The following is an 18,454-nucleotide window of genomic DNA, read 5'->3' as shown; positions in this document are numbered from 1 at the left end:
CCAATACAAAGAGGTCAGAGTACCTATGCACCCCACTCCACGTGTCAGGACACTTGTGTGACTGGTGCCGTTCAAATGGCTCTGGTGACTACAACACAGAAATACATTTCGCTGAGGTTCCCAAGAAAAGAAATACACGTCTCCCCTGCTATGGTCGGCCTGGGTCTGTAGGACCCTTGGGAATAGATCTGATCTCCTTGTTCCTGTGGTTGCACATCAGAGCAGACACTGCCCGAGCCATGCTAGTCAGAGCCTGGCAAAACCTGCACGGTGAGCAGCAGCCGCGGCGGGGGGCTCAGCTGCAGGAGGCAGCAGGGCTGGGGTGCTCTGGGAGCCCCACGACTTGCCAGAAGCGTGCCGCTCTCTCGCCAAGAGCAAACATCGCCATCCTCACAAATGGTTAACCTGCCGGGAGCTGCACAGCACTAATGACTTCACATGCATTTAATCAGCTTGGGCTTCCAGAGCCTCCTCCTCGGGAGCAGGAAAGGTCGTGCACCCCGGGTGCAAATGCTCCCAAAGCCGCACCCCCCCCCTTACCAATCATTAATCACCACCGGGCCGGCAACAGGAGCGAGCGGCAAGCAAGCAGGAAAAGGCCAAGTCTCCGCAGCCCCCGCGGGAGCAGCGGGAAGCAGTGCTGGCCGGCTCCCTGTGGAGGCAGCTCCTTCTCTGACTACCCTCCCCGGGGAGGCCCCGGTGGAGGTGGCCAGTCCTGCACGCACTGCCCTTTCCTTCAGGAAGGTCATTTGGTCCTGGGTGCGGGAGGCTCTGCCTGCGGCTGGGAGCTGCTGGGCTACGCGCGAGGCGGGAGCTCTGAAGAGGAGCTTCTGCCTGGTCGTCACCACGGTCTTCATCTCTTCGCCATGCGGCACAAGGCATTTTGGAGTGCCCTGGAGTACACCTGCCGATTGCTGGGCATCTCCACCGCAGCAGGTAAGAGCAAGCTCTCTTTTTCTTGGCACTAAAAGGCAATGAGCGGGTGTTGGGACCCCTAAGCTGTCTCCCTGCCTTTGGCCGGGTGCAGCCACTGCCCCATCCTATGAGGGGAACAAGGAAACTTGTTCACTTTTGCTTTGGGACCCAGGGAGGGAGAGTGCTGCGTGCCTGGCCAGGCTCTTTCCAAATACTGCGGGAGGCACAGTGAGACATCAGAAAGGAAGAGCCAGCACTCAGTATGGCAGAGGACAAGCTAAAGCACAAATGGAAAAGAAAACTAAATTATATTCTCATCAAACAGACAGGATCACAGGCAAGATGTGAATGCGACTGGAAAGCGAAATAGTCATGGCTGTGCAAAACTGCCGGGCTGCTCTGTGGGCTGTGACAGTGAAGGAGGAGCTCCTTGTGTTGTGCACAGTGAGATGTCCTGTGCCAGGCAGGATGGAGAGGTCCCAGCCATCGTGGCACAGTTACTACCAAAGCACTGCTCTGCCTCTCCAGCAACCCGTCAGGGATCAGGCTCAGGAAGAAGTTCAGGTTATAGCTGCAGTACAAACATCATAAATTCACCCACCTGGCTAGTTGCATCCTCTCACCCACTGCCAGAGGCTGCTTGGGATCAGCATCCTCTGGGTTTGGTGACACACCCGAACACTTGGTTTCAGGTGGAATGCAGGTGTTTTGAGCCAGATGTCTCAGGCACAGCGTCTCACCCAGAAGGACTGAACTGTGGTGAATAACCCTCTCACGTGGGGCGTCTCCAGATAGGACGTGGGGAAACAGCTAACGCAGAGGGCTCAGGGGTTCACTTTGGCACTGCTGCTAACTCACTGTTACGAGACAGGACAGACAGCACTCTCTGACTCAGTTTCCCCATCAGTAAAGCAGAGATCAAAGTGTCTGCTTTGCCTAAAGGCTGGAGGTGTGAACCAGAGGTTCCTGGTGAGAGGTGACTTGAGGTGGTTCCTGTGTTAGACCCCTGGGAATTTCAGATTCAGACACTGCAGAGTAGGTCACAGCAGGCCCTCCTACGTTCGCATTTCCTTTATCAACTGCAGACAGCCATGAGAGACACTTTGCTCAAGTGAGGGGCAAAGTAGAAAGCACACAGGTCAGCTGAAGAGAGCACAGGTCCCCAGGGGCGCCCAAAGCCCAGCTGGGATGCTGGAGGCTGTGCTCTGGAATGTGCTTTAAAGGACTGATAACAGGCAGAGATTTGAGTCTCTGAGTTTATACAAACTCCCAGTAGATAAGTGCACATCATGATGAGACTGCAACAGATAGGAGCTGGGACTCAGCTTTAACCCACAAACGCAGATCTCTTCCTTTCTCCATCCCCATCCCCCTCAGGCCCACATGAGCCCCATGCTGGTCATATTCTCTCTTAAAGCTGTAAGGAAATGCATGGAGACCTTCCTGGGAGAAAACATGAACTTGTTGCCATGGGAAAGTTAGAACAGCAAAACTGAAAGTAGCTTACAATTTGGAAGTGTCTTAGTGGAATATAATCTCTCTCTTCTGCCTGCTTTCTTTTCATCATTTTCCATCGTCTGCACCTCTTTCTGTAGTTCCCCTTGAAATGAACAGTACAGTTGTCTCTCTGCTGAGCATCACAGAGTGCAGACAGCTGCTCTACCGATCTCTGTGCTTTTCCATAGCTCTGATGCATTCCCAGTATCACCTGACTTTCCCAGAAGGCCAGTGAAGAATGGAAGGTGCCTGTGTTTTATTTCTCTGCGTGTCTTAATGGAGTAAGAAAAGAGCTTGATGCAGCGTTTAGTGCCTGATGAGGTGTGTGAGGTTTTTGCATGAAATGGAAACCATGCAGAAGAGAATCCCATGGGTTTTGTTTGAAAAAAAAAGATATGAAAGGGAGAGGAGAGTGCATCAGCCTCACTAATTGATTCTGAGAAAGCCCAGCCAGCTCCATAAGCTGCTTGCAAAGACAGAAGTTTACCCACATAATATAAACCTCCCCTTCCCTCAGGATCTTGGAGTGTAATGGCTGTCTGCAATGGTGGGGCTACAGGGTTTCTTGTGTGTGAGAAATGAGACAGCCCTGCCACCAGCAGAGCCTCATGGCAAGTTAGTGAAGACTGATCAAACAGCCCCACAATTCACTGCAGTGTTTGGGGCATCTCTGTAGTGCAGAGATTTTAGGCCTTGTGATTTCTGCATCTAGGAGAGAGTCTTTACTTATTTCTTAATTCTCATGCTTTCAACCATTTAATTCCTAATCATGTGCCTTTAGCCACATGGTTTGGATAAGATCCAAATCAAGGCAGCAACTAGTCCAAACAAACACCTCGGAAACAGCCCTTTGCTTCTTGCAGATTCTTCATCCAAACAGCTTTGTGGACAAAGCAGAAGCTGTGCAAAATGAGAAAACCTCCCCATCCAAAGCAGAGACTTGAATGTAACAGCTGAGCTGTTGAATTCTGCATTCATCCGCAGGGAATGAATGAATGAATGAACTCCACATTTGTAGGGAAGATTATAAAGAAGGGTTCTCAGTCACATGATCGCGAAGGACAATACGTTGCATGTAGGATTACACAGCTCACACAGCTTCACAGCCCTCTGAGGAGACTGATTTCACTGTGCCTCTGCTCGGGGCCGGAGAGGCAGCCTCCACGGAGGAGGGTGCCACGTGCCACGTGGGCCCCGTGCGTTCCCCTGGCTGACAGGGGCCAGCAGCTGCAGGTGACACAGGGGGAACCAAAGCAAGACCGCAGCACCCCGGCGGGGCTTTGCTCGGCCAGGACGGGAGAGCTGTGTGCTCAGGCACAGACCCTCAGCATTGACCCACCTTGCAGGCTTGATGGACACTGGTCTTCATCCCGGTTTGGGAGCCTGGTACTCTTCTCCAGCTGGGGCAAACCACAGCTCAGATAAATGAAGCCAACTGGCACCTCAGGCCTTGGCCAGCGTGCATTGAGCAGAACCAGCGGTGAACTTCCTGAGCACCAGTGGATGGGCAGGGACTGCTCGGTGAGATGTGGAGACATCAAGTGCAGACAGGAGCACAGCGACTGCCTGGAGCGGTGCCCTGGCCATGAGACCTTGGCTCTGCTCAGCTCCACACCGCGGGCACTTGCGCACTGTGACTGGCTGGCCGCATACCAACAAGCTTGCTGCAGCTGGTGTGAGGCACTTCGTTTCTGCTCCGTTTTGGAAATAGTCTTGTGGGGAATTGAAGGATGTTGAAGGAAATTTTCCATCCCCTGAAGCTATTGGTGCCCAATGGCCAGTCCAGGGAAGATTTTACCCTCGCTAATACTCTTAATCTGACTCCCCAGTGTGCTGGGCTGGCTGGGGCACTGACGTTCATTCCCTGTTTTTAATCTGCCTGCTCCCATTGTATGTTTTTCTGTTTGGATAGCAAAGGATCTTGATGCCATGGCTACGGCCCTTTGTGAAGGCAGCTGGCATGGTTCCCCTGTCCTGCTGCTGCCATGCTGCTGCATGTTGGGTGCAGCAGGCCTGGGCAAGCAGGGAGGGCAGGGGAGTGAGGCTGGCAGGCACTGGGGGAACCTGGGCAGAGAGGTCCCCAGACCGGTACTGGGCAGAGGTGGATGGGGCGGTGGGAGGGAAGTCCCTGTGGCAGCCATGAAGGAGCGGTGTGGCAGGGTGCAGAAGGGACACAGGACACTGCTGCTCACCTCCCCCAGCTGTCCAAGGCCAGCTGGTATCCCCACCTCTCCCCACCCCACGCAGTGCGAGGATGCCGTGGTAAGGATGCAGCTGGGATGGCTTTCTGGGCTGCATGTCAAGGCCATCGTTCAGCTCTGACCCCCCCTGGGTTGGTGTGTCAGCATGAATCACTGGTGCTGGCAGTCCTAATGTGCACAGCACAGGAGGAGCAGTCTCACCAGCCCCTGGGGAAACCAGGGCATCGATCCTGGGAGCTGGTAGGGCACCAGAGAGTCGGGAACCAACCCTGCAGTCAGCATCTTTCCTACCTTCTCTTTCTAGTGCTGATCGGTGTGGGCGTAGAAACTCTGCAGCGAGGACAGTTCAAAAGCCTGGCTTTCTATCTGCTGTGAGTATTTTTGCCCTTGGAGTCAGAGCTGGCAGGGATGACGTTTGACCCCTCCACCATATGTAGCACCAGACTAGACTACAACAGCAGCAGGGAACAGTGTCGGAGGCTTTGGGAAATTCAGATCTCCATATCTAGTTTCAGAAAAGTAAGCTATTTCTGTTAGAGAAAGTGATGCTACTGCATCACCCATGCTACTGCAGACTCAAGCAGGCCAGAGGTGACACTGGCTGCAAGTTGACGCCCCGGGGACAGAAGGGCTTTGAGTTCTCCTCCACAAACCAGCCAAGCAGAGGGTGTTCAGACCTCAGCACACAGACTCTGATGTGAACTGGATAGTAAATCCTGGCCCTCTATGCCCCTTCTGCCACCTGGAGAGCATACTCAAGCCCAGCCCTGCCCCCCTGACAGCTCCACCTTTCAGTTTTTCAGGGGTTGCAGTTACTGTCTGTGAAGGCTTCTTCTTTATCAGTTTGTTCCTGGAGATGTGTTTCACGTGAGTAGACCCTGTCCAGTCTTCTCCAGCCTTGGTGGGACCTCCCTAAGGCAACTTGCCCCTTTACAGGCAACACCAGACCTAGCTGAGCTGCAAGTGCCAGACCAAAGGTCCTGCCCCTAATGCTGTGGCAAGTGCACTCAGGCAGGGGGGAGGTAACTGGGGCCATGTCCACAGCCAATTAAACCTGTTTTAACCCAAGCTTGTGCCACAATTTGGTGAGCATCAACACAACAAACCCTGGTCTGTAGCATCTGCTTAACACACAGTATGAAGCCCTACAAGGGAACGGGGTTGAGAGAAGAGCCAGATCCCCAGGGTGAGCTGCAGCTCCCTCTAAGAGACAGAACAGAAGTTTAAGTTAAAATGTAGAAAATCCTTATGTACTTCTCAGAGGCTGAGCACTTCTGCTGTCTTTTAGCACAAACTCAAAAACCCTGATAGCTTAGAGGCAGCACCTTACTCCAGCTAATAGGCACTCAACCAGTGGCCAAGTGGGCCATCACACCAAGGAGAGATGGCCTGAGATGCTGACCTCTGGCAGATGTAGCCCCTGGCCTCTTCTCCCCATGGGAGAGGCTCAGGCTTTTCTTACCTTCCCTGACAAATACACCGGTTTCCTGGAAAACCAGAGTGAGGATCTGCACATCTAGATGGGTGATGGTTAGGTCCAAATCTTCTTGCCATGTGCTTGGTGACCCATCCCATAAGGACCTCTGTTTCTCTCCCCAGATGCAAGCCTGACTCCCTGGCACAGGCCTGCTGGAAGCGAGCTAGACGCCCGGGGAGCTTCCAGAAATTCCTGGGGTACACGCTGCTCTCAGTGGCTTGCTTCCTGCATCCCGTCCTCGTCTGGCATGTCACCATCCCTGGTGAGGAGCCCGTGCTGGGGTGGGGAGTAGTGCAGATGGAAGAGGAGCATGGTCTGTCAAGGGCCAGAGAGGGTGGGGATGCGCCGGGTGCTGGACCGGTTGCAGATGGTGCTGAGCTAACTAGACCAAGCACTGCTTGGCGAGCTCTTTGCCTCGTGCCAGCCCTCAGCCAACATGGCCTTCTCTCCAGGGTCTATGCTGGTCCTCACCGCCCTGGCCTACTTCCTGCTGAGCAAGAGGAGGAAGAGCCCGGGGCACAAGGAGACACATCCCCAGGCAGGAGAGTACGTGGACCCTTCAGCCACCGTGGCAGCCCCAACCATCGCTGGTGACACTGAGCAGACCTACACCTTCCCTGGGGCCCAGCGGGAGCAGCACCGCTCGCTGCTGGGCCACATGAAGAGCATCCTGAAGGGCAGCAAGGACAGGAGCCCAGACCCAGTAGCTCCTGCCCAACTTGCAGCCCCGCCAGCCCCACGCAAGCAAGTGCACTTCCAGGAGAAGGTGGTGCAGATCATCCCCTCTGTCAGCGAGAGCTTGGAGGATGTGGAGAGCGAGGCTGAGGAGACCACATCGGACACAACACCCATCCTCACCCCACCCGATGCCCCCGTCATCCTCGCTCCCCTCAGCTCCACGGGCCTTTTTTGAGCCCTCAGCAGGAAGGAGGCTGGGACAGACCTGCTACCCCTGGCACTGGCATCTCTCCCTGCCGCTCCAGCAGCCGAGGGGCCCTGAGGGGTGGCCCTCCTTGCCCTCCCTGCCTCCAGGGTGACAACTGTGTCACCCCCTCTTCAAGGGGCCGCTTGCACTACATGGTCCCACACCTTGTGACAGGGCCAGTGGTGGTCGCCAGCCCCTGCAGCACCTTGCCCAGGGGACAGGTGGTGGTTCAGCCAGGGTAGTGCCGGGACAGTAAGGTTTCTGCTCCCATGGCCTCAGCGTGGGTCACCCCTCCGTTACGGCACTGCACATCACAGCAGCTGCTCCTGCCTAACATCACAGCCATGGCCTATGGCTCCCGTGAGGCAGCAGCAGGCAGGAGGAGGGGAGACCGCCGTGCCCCCAGAGCAGCCTGTGCTGGGGGCAGTTGTCTCCCTCCTGCCCTCGCTGCGCGTTGAAGACCTCGGGGCTGGGAGACGTTCAGCACAGGGCACCGCAGCCTGCAGCAGGGCACCCAAAACGTCATTTCAGTGGTGGGCTGAGACCAAGCACATCTCTGGGGCTAGCACCCGCTAAGTGCCCTTCCCCAAGACACACTGACCCCAGCAGGGAAATCACCTCTGGCCTTGAGAACACCCATCCAGGAGCAGGGAGGGCCCTGGGGCTTCCTGGTGTCCCCTGCCCAGATAGCTCTCTTGAGTTAGAAGGGCTTTGGTATGATGTGGCAGCTCAGGCCATGAGATTCAGCACTGCGCTGTCACGGCAGACTGTGTGTAACTCCCAGTGTGTGTTAATTATGCGCCCCAGAGGGCAAAGGCAATAGTAAAGTTACAATGCTGTCCCACCAGTCCCCTCCATGCCAGCTCTTCCCTGAACCCTTCACCTCTGGCTTAATCCTACCATATTTTCTGCCCTTTGAGCACCGTTCACCTATCAACAGGCATTTCTTTCCTGTTCAACTCATCCCCTTGGCGCTCTCGCACCTGAGGACAAAGGCTTTCTGCTTCCCAATGGCAAATGCTCTCTGTGCCTGCAGATACCATCACCAAGGCCCTCTCATCAGCATCAGGCAGCTCTTTTGGCTGCACATGGGAGAGAACTTAGGTGGCTGGGTTTTCTCAGACATGGGACATGAGGCCACACTGTCACCACTGCTGGGATGAAGAGTTGTAACTGCTCTAAGCCCAGACATGCAGCATTGTGGTGAGGTGGTGGTAAGGAGAGAAGATCCCTGAGACCTGCTAGACTATTTATAAGGTAAAAGCCAGTGGGGCTGGCTACTTTTCTTGGAAATACGTTATTTCTTCTTTTTAAAATCTCAGCTCTCTGAGTCACTATCACTATGTTCATTTAGGAAAGCAGCGTAGTTTGAAGTGAAGTGTGAAAATGTGAAGTGTAAGAGCTCAAAAATCAGAAGGAATTGAGATAAGAGCCCAGTACTACTTTTTAATAAACTCTTAAGTGACTCCTAATTTGTGAGATGGATGGGGAAGAAGGTGGAAGGTACTGACTCACAATACTTGACTGCCTGTGTTTGATAATGTAACTCTGTCCACAAGAGCAGCTTATGAGTGGTTGCACACACTTGTCATTCCTACAGTCAGACATAAACAAAAAGCTTCTTGTTGCATCACCAACATTTAAAATGATAGCTGGTATCTATTCTAAACACAATACATGGATTAGAGGCCTCCTCCTTCTGGCTGCATAAATTAACCCTCCACCCCATAATTGCACGCTGGGGAAGAGTCACGCACACATCTGTCTTTAGGGAGGGTTTGCACCTGCAAAAATGTCTTCAGAAAATTGTGCCTGTTTATAGCCTAACGCTGCATGACTGATAACAGCAAGTCCAGGATCCAACCACAGCTCCACCCTCAAGCTAATGTATTCATCACATTAAGAAATAAAGCTATTTTCCTCCCAAGTTGGTGACCAAACAGCACACCTGCACCAACAAAGGTCCCGACCCAGCCATGCTAACCGGGTACCCGCCCTTGCCAACTCTGCCCCAAAAAGCTGTGCTCAGAGCTGGCTCCCCAGATCAATCACACATCTGCTTTGCAACTAGACCCACTCTCATTAGCAAACTCAGCTTTCTGCATCATCCAAGGCTCTTCTTTGAACATTGCATAACTAATTACACACACAGAGGTGCTCCCAATAGATCTAGCAATCTGCTGATGGGAGAAAGACCACATTTCTGCAGCCTCCTCTCTAGCCCTGAGCAAAGCTCCAGGGCAGCCTGGGTGGGGACAGCTGCTTTGCAACAAATCTCATCCTTCAGCCCTTAATCAATCAGCCCCACACTTTGTGCTGGTGGGGCAGCATGGCCAGCTTGCCAGCTGGAGAGAAGCAATGCCATGAGAGCACCTGTGGCACCCTGAAGTGTGTGGGGAGCAAATTTCATTGCTCTGTGAAATGCATAAAATGAGTTTGCAATCCTTAGAGTCTACAGAATTATGTGTTTCAGTTTTTAGGCTCATCTTTTGAAAGTCTGTTGTAGGTTTCCCTTAGGAAGCAAGACTGGGGGAAGCTACAGGTGAGGTGGTTGTTCAGCCTTCCTGGAGACAACACTGGACCTGGTTGCTTTTCTTGCCTGCTTCCTTGTGTTGGCCTGGCTCTTCTCCAGCCCCACAGCTAGCTGGCTCAGGAGATGAAGGCTGGAAAAAAGCTGCTTCTCTTTTCTGTGGTATTAATTTGCCCGTTCAGTTAAGGTCCATGGCTGGCTTACCCTGGAGTCTGCCAAGAGCCTGTGCCAGTGCCAGGGAAGTAGATGCTCCTCCAGAGGCAGCTAAGCTGTGCCCCAGACAGCACTGGATGGGTGCGATCCCACCCCAGGGGCTGAGCTGCTCCCCAGGTTGCCCCTACCAGGGAGTCCATTTGTACATCCCCTGCCCTGCTCCTCACCACCCATCCCACCCCTGGTGCTATCTGCCAGCTCCATCAGCATACAGAGCTTGTTAGCCCAGAGGAAAAATAATTAGGGAAAAGAAAGCGGGTGGCTATCTTCTTGGGTAATGAGCCAAATAAATTCATGGAAGGAAGGGCCAGCCACAAAATGAAGGGCATGAGGCATAAATGCACCCCTTTCAGAGGCAGCAGGCTGTTAGAGCAGCTCAACTGCTTAAAGAAATGCAGCCTCAGGCTTTCTTTAAAAACCTAGTGCAGAGGAAATGTTCCGCCTCAGGGGGTGTCAGATGACTTTGCAGAGGGCTCAGAGATTATTCGCTCAAGTGTGCACTTCTCTGTTGGCCCTGCTCCCTACATCTAGCTGTGATAGGAGCATCCCAGAGGCTACTGAAAGCACCAGAGATGCTGTAGAGCACTGTTGGGGGGGTCTGTATATGAAAAACTCTCATATATGGAGGGTAACTGCAGGAAAAGAAAAAGAGAAGAACTTGATGCTATTAACTGTGCAGTGCAGTGATATCTGAATTTGAGCTGCCTGAACTCTAAGTCCACACAGCACTACATGAACATTGCTGTATAATTTTTGCCTGCATTACAGTTAATTCATGATGCAGCTAATCCATTGAAATTAATCCACTGATTTAGAGTGCATAAAACTATAAACTCCTATAGAGTCACATACTGAAAGGAAAGAAGATGAATCATCCAAAAAAAATACATGTGTAAGGTAAAACTAGGTGAGGTAATCCTGGAAGAAATTGTTTCCTTCACAATTTCCTTCAAAGATTTCCCTGCATGAGGAAAAATTTACCTGCTTTGCATGTACATGTGCAGTGGAAACACTCTACAATGTTACTTGACAGCCCCCATCCCAGCTTAGTAAACCCGTATGTTGCGAACAATTACTCCATTTTAAGTTTTGTATGAAGGCAAAATAGATTTCAGTGCAGGCTTCGGTTACAATTCCTCTCTGCCTCCAGTGCACACCAGTACGAGTAGCTGTTGCACAGCCCCGAAGGCAGGTACACTACCTGCCCCACCACAGTGCTCCCACCTCACACCAGGTGCTTAGATAGTCACCCTCCAAACTCCCTAGGTCCCCCCGGGGACACTGGGCCCCAGTTCCTCTGAGCACTACTCCCTGTTTGAAACATGGGTATGAATGTTTTACACATACAAAGCAGCATTAGGAAAATAAGGTACATTTGCAGAGAAAAGTGTTCAGTTTCTGCAGTGTCAATACTCGAAATCAGAAATGCACTACTCGTATCTGCATGTGCAACACTCACAGCAGCAAACACCAGTATTGGCAACGGCGGCATGGGTGGCTCCTAATTGAATATTGAGTCATATCCACATGCAGGAGAGGACCTGTCTCCACTCAATTCCAGATGCTGCATGCTCACACACCTGCAACCCTACCACTCCTCAGCCCTGCACCTTCTCTCATCCCGTTCAGGAGATTCTCCCATGTGCTGGACCAGAAATTCAGGTTCTGTTTTGGCTGGACTCCTGCATTTTGTGCTGTGAAGGAAGTTACAGGAATGAGAAACCAGGTCCCAAACCTGCCTGGGATTCCTTGGAGCTGTCAGCTCCCTTACCTGCTTGGCATGGTGTGGGCAAAAGCAGGAATCTGGCTTCCAACTGATATATATCAGCTTGCATACCACGGTACTTAGGTACATGGCACTTGCATACAACCTGCACTTAGGTTATATCCTAGTGAATGATTAAGGTACCTTTAGAAAACTAATTCTATGCAGCTATTCACTCAGCATGTGACATTATTGAATCTTGTTTTGAGGCTCTATGCAAAACACCAGGAACCTGATTTTCCAACTCAGGTCTTTGGATCACAGACTAAAGAGGGAATCCATATTTCAGACAGAAAAAAAAAAAAGGGGAGAAAAAGAAAAAAAAACAGAAGAGTAATGTTTCCTGACAGTTCTTCATCTTCCCAGACCGTACCTAAAGAGGACTTCATACCGCACGGGAGGAAGTTCTGAACAGCATCTAATCCCCATCCCACTCTCAACTCTTCCTTCTGCTCAGCCTCTCCTTCACCCTAACCTTTTCCATCCCAGAGCTGGCCTCATTCAGAAGAGCTATTTAAAAAGAAGTATCTTGATCAGTCCCTGCTAAACAAAGTCATACATACTGTGACATGATTACACAGTTCCTCCCTGCCCTAACTCTCCTTCCACTGCCTCCCTCTCCAAAACTCCCCTGTAAGAGGGGCTGGGTTTGGTAGTCACCCAGATGCCCAACCTTGCTTATCAGCCCCCAGCTCCCCAGCTGGTGCATCACCCACTGCACCTGCTCTTGCTCTCCCTGGAGAGCCACACTTGCAGCTGCAGTTTTGGGTAAGGCTTTCAACACTGCAGAGGGGGAGTAACACCGACCAAATTGTGCCTGGATGGAAAGAAGGCAGCAGCCACGGGGGTCATGCCCAACAAAAAGAGACTATATGGCAGCCCTAACTTGCTAAGTTTTTCTGTTGTTTTGGGGCAAACCTCACCTTCCAACTCTTGAAGCCTGCTGATGTGCTACAAATTTTGCACAATAAAAAAGCAAGTTTCTTTTTTCAGTAACATTTTGTGCTAGACTGTATTACTTCCTTCAGCAGCATGAGAAAACAAAAGTACACAAAAAGAGTTTTACTGTGCACAAAACTGAGCTTAAGAAGCTCTTCGACATTGGCTACTCAGCCACACTCAAGAATTTTCTGGGGTGTCGTGGAATTTGGTATAGTGACAATACTTTTGAATTTGATATAGTAGCACCACATTTCTCCTTTTCAAAGTGGGAAGGCTTTGTCTGGGTTCTTTATTACTGCTTTTACTCTTGTGCCTATTGAGGAGACGATCCCCAGCATGGGAGCAAGCCTACCTCCCAGCCCAATCAGGTGAAGGGACTACATCCCATTCTATGTCACACTGCAGAGCTATGTCCCCATATCATGTGCTCAGGAAGACTGAGGCTGCCAATGAAGGTGCAGGTGTATTACAACACTTGGATCTGCTCCATGTTCCCAGACCTGGTGGGTGAACTCAGGGGCCAGGCAACCTGAAGCTCTTCCCTGGGCATATATATTTGTAGCAGCATGGCAGGGAAGCTTGATCAGGGAGTTTCTTGAGGGGAAGGGCTTGGGAGGGGAATTACACCTTTTAGCTGCACCTTCCCCTCAAAAACTCAGGCCCAAGCATGAAAGTGATCTCCATCTTATTCCTCTCAAATTAATTATTTTCCCTCCCAGCATCTGTTTCTCATGCAAGCATCTGCAAGCGCAGAAGAAATCACCAGCTGCATAAATGGAGATCAAAGTGTTTTCTCCAGCAATAGACATGTTATGCGTTTCACATTGGGACTGCATGTGGTCACCGTGTAAAACTATGACAATCTTACTGCCAACATCTCTCATGTGGAAGTGCCATAAGAAGGGAACTGCAAACAAATTCCTGCTGACTGGTTTGGAAATGGATAAGGCTCTGCTGTTGTCATTACTTCTGGCTCTTATCCAGTACTAAACTATTGCATTTATGCTATACATATTTTATCAACCTCATGCTAACTTGTTTTATGATTTCTTCACTTCCAACTAGTAGTCACAGGCACAAACATTCCCTCATTCAAGCTGATTCCTTCTAAATCAAAATTCCAAATGAAAGCACAACATAGTCCCTATGCTAATGTATTTATCAGATAGTTATAAATACAAAATATCTTTAGTTTTCATATCCTGATGTTATTCATAAGGTTGCTGTTACTGTATGTCTTTGTTTTCCACTTACATAGCACTTTCAACCATGGAAAAGCTGACACAAAATGGCAAAATATTTTTTGCTTTGTGTCCTGCAGCTACAATTAAGAATGCCCCAAAGCCATCAATTACAGCATTGCTCTTTCCTGAAACAGCACCATGTGTATGAATTACTCCATCAATAGTGAACACTGCGTTTTTAGAGAAGGTACCATGACAGATCATGCAATACAAACTACTAGACAAGGCAAAGGAAAACTTACCATACAGAATTTATATTGCCATGGAAATGTTATTGCAACCACTGTGCTGGTTCTGCCCTGAAACAGCCTCCTGCACGCCATTCTGGACAGACTGTCCTTTCTTGTCACTTGCTTAGAGCTGTAAATGACAGCAGAGAACTACCCAGAGTTCAGCTCCAGCTGCCCGCCCGCCCGCCTGCCCTAGCATTTTCTGTGGTTTCCACCCTTGTGTGGCTGACAGCTGTCAACCGCCCATATGGCCACCAAGGAGTGCATGGAGCTACCATGCAAAAGCTTAGTTTTGTTACTCAATAGTTTTATTGAAAAAAAGTAATTCTTTGAGTTATTGCCCCACAAGCAGCTAAGTCAGTAAAACAATAGAAAAAGTGTAAGAAAAATCAGCTTAGGCAATGTCTTAAACCTTTTTTGTAAGACTGTCACTCCCATGTTACTGGCATTCAGATGAGCCATTCAGACGGGGGTTTTTTCTTACTAAAAAAGATTGTACGTCTCAGGCAAGGACAGTGAAAATTACAAGTTGAATGGGATGCAGTCAAAGCCAGTGTCAAGTAGAAAATTATTAACGATAATTTGTAATCCAGTTTTGCAGAGCTTTCATGTAACAGTAATTAGAAATTACAAGATAAATCATATTTCTGAAAACTTTCATTTCTTTTTTTAATGCTGTAGTTGCTAAGATGAAAGATATTTTTATTAATAGCATTTTGCCTTTGTTCTGTCCTTTTAGGAAAAAGTCTGACATCTTTGAAAAGTTTTCTTATGAAGCTGAGTAGGTGTGTATATGGCTCAATACCTGCACAGGATAGCTGCTAAGAAGAAGTTGCACTGAAGCCAAGTAGAATTTCTGTTTTACTATACTGTTGTTTATAATTTATTTGATCTATCTAATCATGTTTAAGATCTGATTTATTCAAAATACTCATGAGAAACTTTAACAGACCTCTGAGTTCACACGTCTACAAATCTACTCTGCCTTGGATGAATCACTCACAAATGGACGTGTATGAAAAGCAGTCAGGGAATAGTTTTATGGGCAACATCTCAGCACTCACATCTACTATACATGCCTGATATTCAGAAAAAGACCTGAGACAACAGGTTGCATTATAGTCTCTTCTATAAGAAAGAATATATTGAGTTTCAGGAGGATACATGGGTCAGGGAATAGAGTAGATGGAATGGACTAGACTAGACTAGACTAGACTGAAATGGCAAGGGAAGGCAAGGCAAGGCAAAGCAAGGCAAGGCAAGGCAAGGCAAGGCAAGGCAAGGCAAGGCAAGGCAAGGCAAGGCAAGGCAAGGCAAAGCAAGGCAAGGCAAGGCAAGGCAAGGCAAGGAAAGGAAAGGAATAGCTTCAGCTAATATAAATGTAATTCCAATGTAGGTGCAATTTCAAGTTGCCACTACTAGAAAAGTGGAATTGCTGAGGGCTGTTTATTGATGGACCAGGGCTAAAATCCAACCATAAGTTAGTGATTGTGTTTTAAAATTATGATAATTTCTCAAATGTACATTTTTCCCACATCTGCTTGTCCCCTCTGTAAACTAAAAAAAGTTAGTTATACTGCTGTATAGTCTGGAAAAAGAGACCAATGGTATGACTTTGAAATGTTACTTCTTCAGCTCAGTAATTTAATTTAGTAGAAGAAATTCCATTACTAGAAGCACTGGGATTTCACTTAGGGTATTGATATGCCTGAGGATTTGATGGGATGTAAAGGTGTATGGTAGACAGAAGAGAGATGTCTATGAGGCAAGAAAATACATATAAGGATCATAAAGGCAGAATAGAAAAAGGGTGCGTGGGAAAGCTGAGAAACAGGAGGAATTTATGAAAGGCTGAAGAGCTGCAAAAGCACAAGTAGGTAAGAAAACATGACAAGACACTGAAATGAAAAGCAAACAAGAGACATGGAAGAAGACAGTGGGAATAGAGGACATTGACAGGACTGCAAAGAAGACTGAAGTACAGAAGGGTAGAGAAGGGACAGGACACTGGCTAGGTTAGGAGCTGGCCTCACCTCATGAACAAGGAGAGGGTAAGTGAAGATTTGTTTCATTCACCCTGAGCAGAAATATGGCAACATATAGTTGAATTTGGAGCTGAAATTGTCATGTATAGTAGGAGCAGTTCCTTCCCCTTCAAAGACCAGAAGGCAGACTGAAAAAAGCAAACATATAGCAAACATGTGGATACATGATAATTAATTACCCTGTATAACTTTTCCATCAGCTTTTTAATTCTGAGACAGTTTGAACACGTTGTGCAATACTCTGCTTCTTGCAGCATAGCTGTATGGTTTCGTGGGAGGATCAGCGGGACAATGCGCACCACCTCACCATGCAGGTGGAGATGACTGGATGGGACTCAGAGACGTGGCGCACTAGGGTGTGCATGGGAATGCCACATTCTTATAGCACCACAATTGCAGCTAACCAAATTTTCCTCAGCTCATACGGGAGATAGCACACCTCTTCATGCTACGATTGTATTTAGCAAACCAGGTTCACCCTAAATGACCTCCCCTATCTATTACTAATAAACAAGACAAATGTGCATTGCGTAGTAAGAGCCTGCTATTTCATTTCGTGTCACTCCGGTAAATCCGCATTGCTTTGATGGGAAATATCAGGATGATTGTCTCCAATTATATGTAGTTACACTATTTCTGACTGTGGTTTCCCAGACAGAAATGCATGTGTGCATGCTGGGTAGCTGACGCATAGTGCATTTTCTGTTTCAAAGGCAGCAAACCCTCTGGGATTAGCACGCTAACAGAGCTAACCTCTGCAGCACATGCTTTTCAGTTACACACATACTCACTCTGTGTGTTGTACAGATCTGTGCAAGCACAATGGCCTGTTGCATGTAAGGAAACATACCATGACTAGAAAAGTCTGGGCGTAAAGTAGCCTCACCACCAGAGTTAATACCCAAACCAAATATATCAGTAATGGGAAAAAAAGACGTCTAACCTGTACAACATCAAAGAACTGGATAAATAACTATGAAATACCTATCAAGTATTCTGAAGTCCAAGGATAATATCAAACCCTATATGCTCATACTAATACTTGCCATGCTTGCAGTAACTATGAAAAGCCATAATTCGAATTATAATGGTGTCATAAATTAATAAATTTACTAAGATTTTATTGAAAGTTTGGTTGGCATTTCCATTAAAATCACAGCTCCTCAAGTCATGTGAGGATATCAGACACTCAGCTCCTGTTCAAAGAGATGCCTTAGTCATAGAGAAAAATCTTGAAAACCTGGAGCTCCTGGAGCTCCTGGAGAGCTCATTCATGGCTTTGAATACAGAGAACTGGCTAGTCTGCATCGCTTGTGAAAGGGAAAACTGTTTAGAATTCCTCTTGTAAACAACCTCCCACTTTTCATTCATCCTTTTTTTTTTTTCTATAATGTTCAGCTACGAATAGTGAACATTTTGCAGACAACAGATGTTCGCAAGTTTAACCAACTTGTGCCCATCAGCCATCACAGATGGAAAGCTTCTTCTACATCTGAAAATCTGGCTGCTGTTTTGCATAAACCAAGTGAAGGATACCTGCAAATCCAGTCTTCATTATTTACTAATATTTTTGTAAATAAAGTGATCCTTAACAGATAAGGATAAAACACTTCACACCCTCCAGACATGGTCCAGCAAGAAACTGGTTCAGCCAAAATGAATACACACAAAGCCTAGGACAATCCCAGAGGCAGGCAGGATGCCCAGGGACATCTCAAATGGCACTAACACCCATGTTTGGTTTCTTCTTGTTGATGGATCCAGGGTCTGATTACTGGCAAGTTGAGTAATCTTGCTCCCTTATCTTGCTACAATCTTTTGCTTTGTCCGATGTCCCATAAGTAGCAGTGGCGAAAGACAAAAAAAAAAAAAAAAAAAGGCAGACTGATTAGTGGCTGAAATTCTGTGATTCTGCAAAAAAAATTTCCCCAAAATTCCCTCTAAGGTGAGTTGTCATCTAAGGGGAAAAATAGCCATTGTGAGTAGAGGGTTGCATGTGCACACCCTATATGCATATACACCCTGTACTTATGATTTCACTCACTAGTATTTGACAACTGGTGTACCATCTAGAGAAGTCGGTTTGCCATAAGCAATTATCTAGCTCTGGCTTTGATTTTAATTTCTAGTAAATAAACTCCAAGGCTGTAATTCTCTGCAGTCCCAAATGAAAATTACAGACTAGTGGTCACAGAAGCCATCTCAGATCTGACCCGCCCCTGATGCTGCTCCCCCTCCCTGGCACCGGTAGCAGCAAACAGCATGGGGAAGGCATCGCTTGTGAGAGTCATCGCGCGTGGGGAAGGCATCATGTGGGAGATCTGCTGAGCTAGGCAAGCCTGCAGTGGGGAAGGGAAGGTTGGCTCCTTCCACAGATCATCCCAATGGCCCTCTTCAGTGTCCTTTGCTAGGACATAAGCTGTAACGAGGACATGACATGGTGACATGGTTCACTTCTGTACAATCTGGA

At 48.6% G+C, this 18,454-nt stretch overlaps 2 protein-coding genes across 2 annotated transcripts in view; both read left to right on the top strand.

The window, feature by feature from the left end:
- Positions 1-414: 414 nt before the first annotated feature.
- Positions 415-18,454, top strand: part of LOC115348513 (lipase member M-like) — a 35,296-nt gene continuing 17,256 nt past the window's right edge. The window contains 2 exon segments of the mRNA XM_030031326.2: positions 415-936; positions 4,918-4,984. Coding sequence (XP_029887186.1) covers positions 429-936; positions 4,918-4,984 — 575 coding nt within the window. The 5' untranslated portion in view covers positions 415-428.
- TMEM72 (transmembrane protein 72) lies at positions 4,941-12,865 on the top strand. The gene is made up of 4 exons (XM_030031327.2): positions 4,941-4,984; positions 5,417-5,480; positions 6,213-6,352; positions 6,543-12,865. The coding sequence occupies exons 2-4, from the start codon at positions 5,470-5,472 to the stop codon at positions 7,001-7,003; spliced, it is 612 nt and encodes a 203-aa protein (XP_029887187.1). The 5' UTR covers positions 4,941-4,984; positions 5,417-5,469; the 3' UTR covers positions 7,004-12,865.

The sequence above is a fragment of the Aquila chrysaetos genome, chromosome 11, assembly GCF_900496995.4.
Source record: "Aquila chrysaetos chrysaetos chromosome 11, bAquChr1.4, whole genome shotgun sequence".
NCBI lineage: Eukaryota > Metazoa > Chordata > Aves > Accipitriformes > Accipitridae > Aquila > Aquila chrysaetos.
This window is presented reverse-complemented; position numbering and strand designations above follow the sequence as displayed.

Bases quoted from the DNA above. Each gene is read 5' to 3' on its own strand.
- TMEM72 (XM_030031327.2), top strand. The intron at 6,353-6,542 runs GTGAGGAGCCCG...CCTTCTCTCCAG, and splicing joins CTGGCATGTCACCATCCCTG to GGTCTATGCTGGTCCTCACC.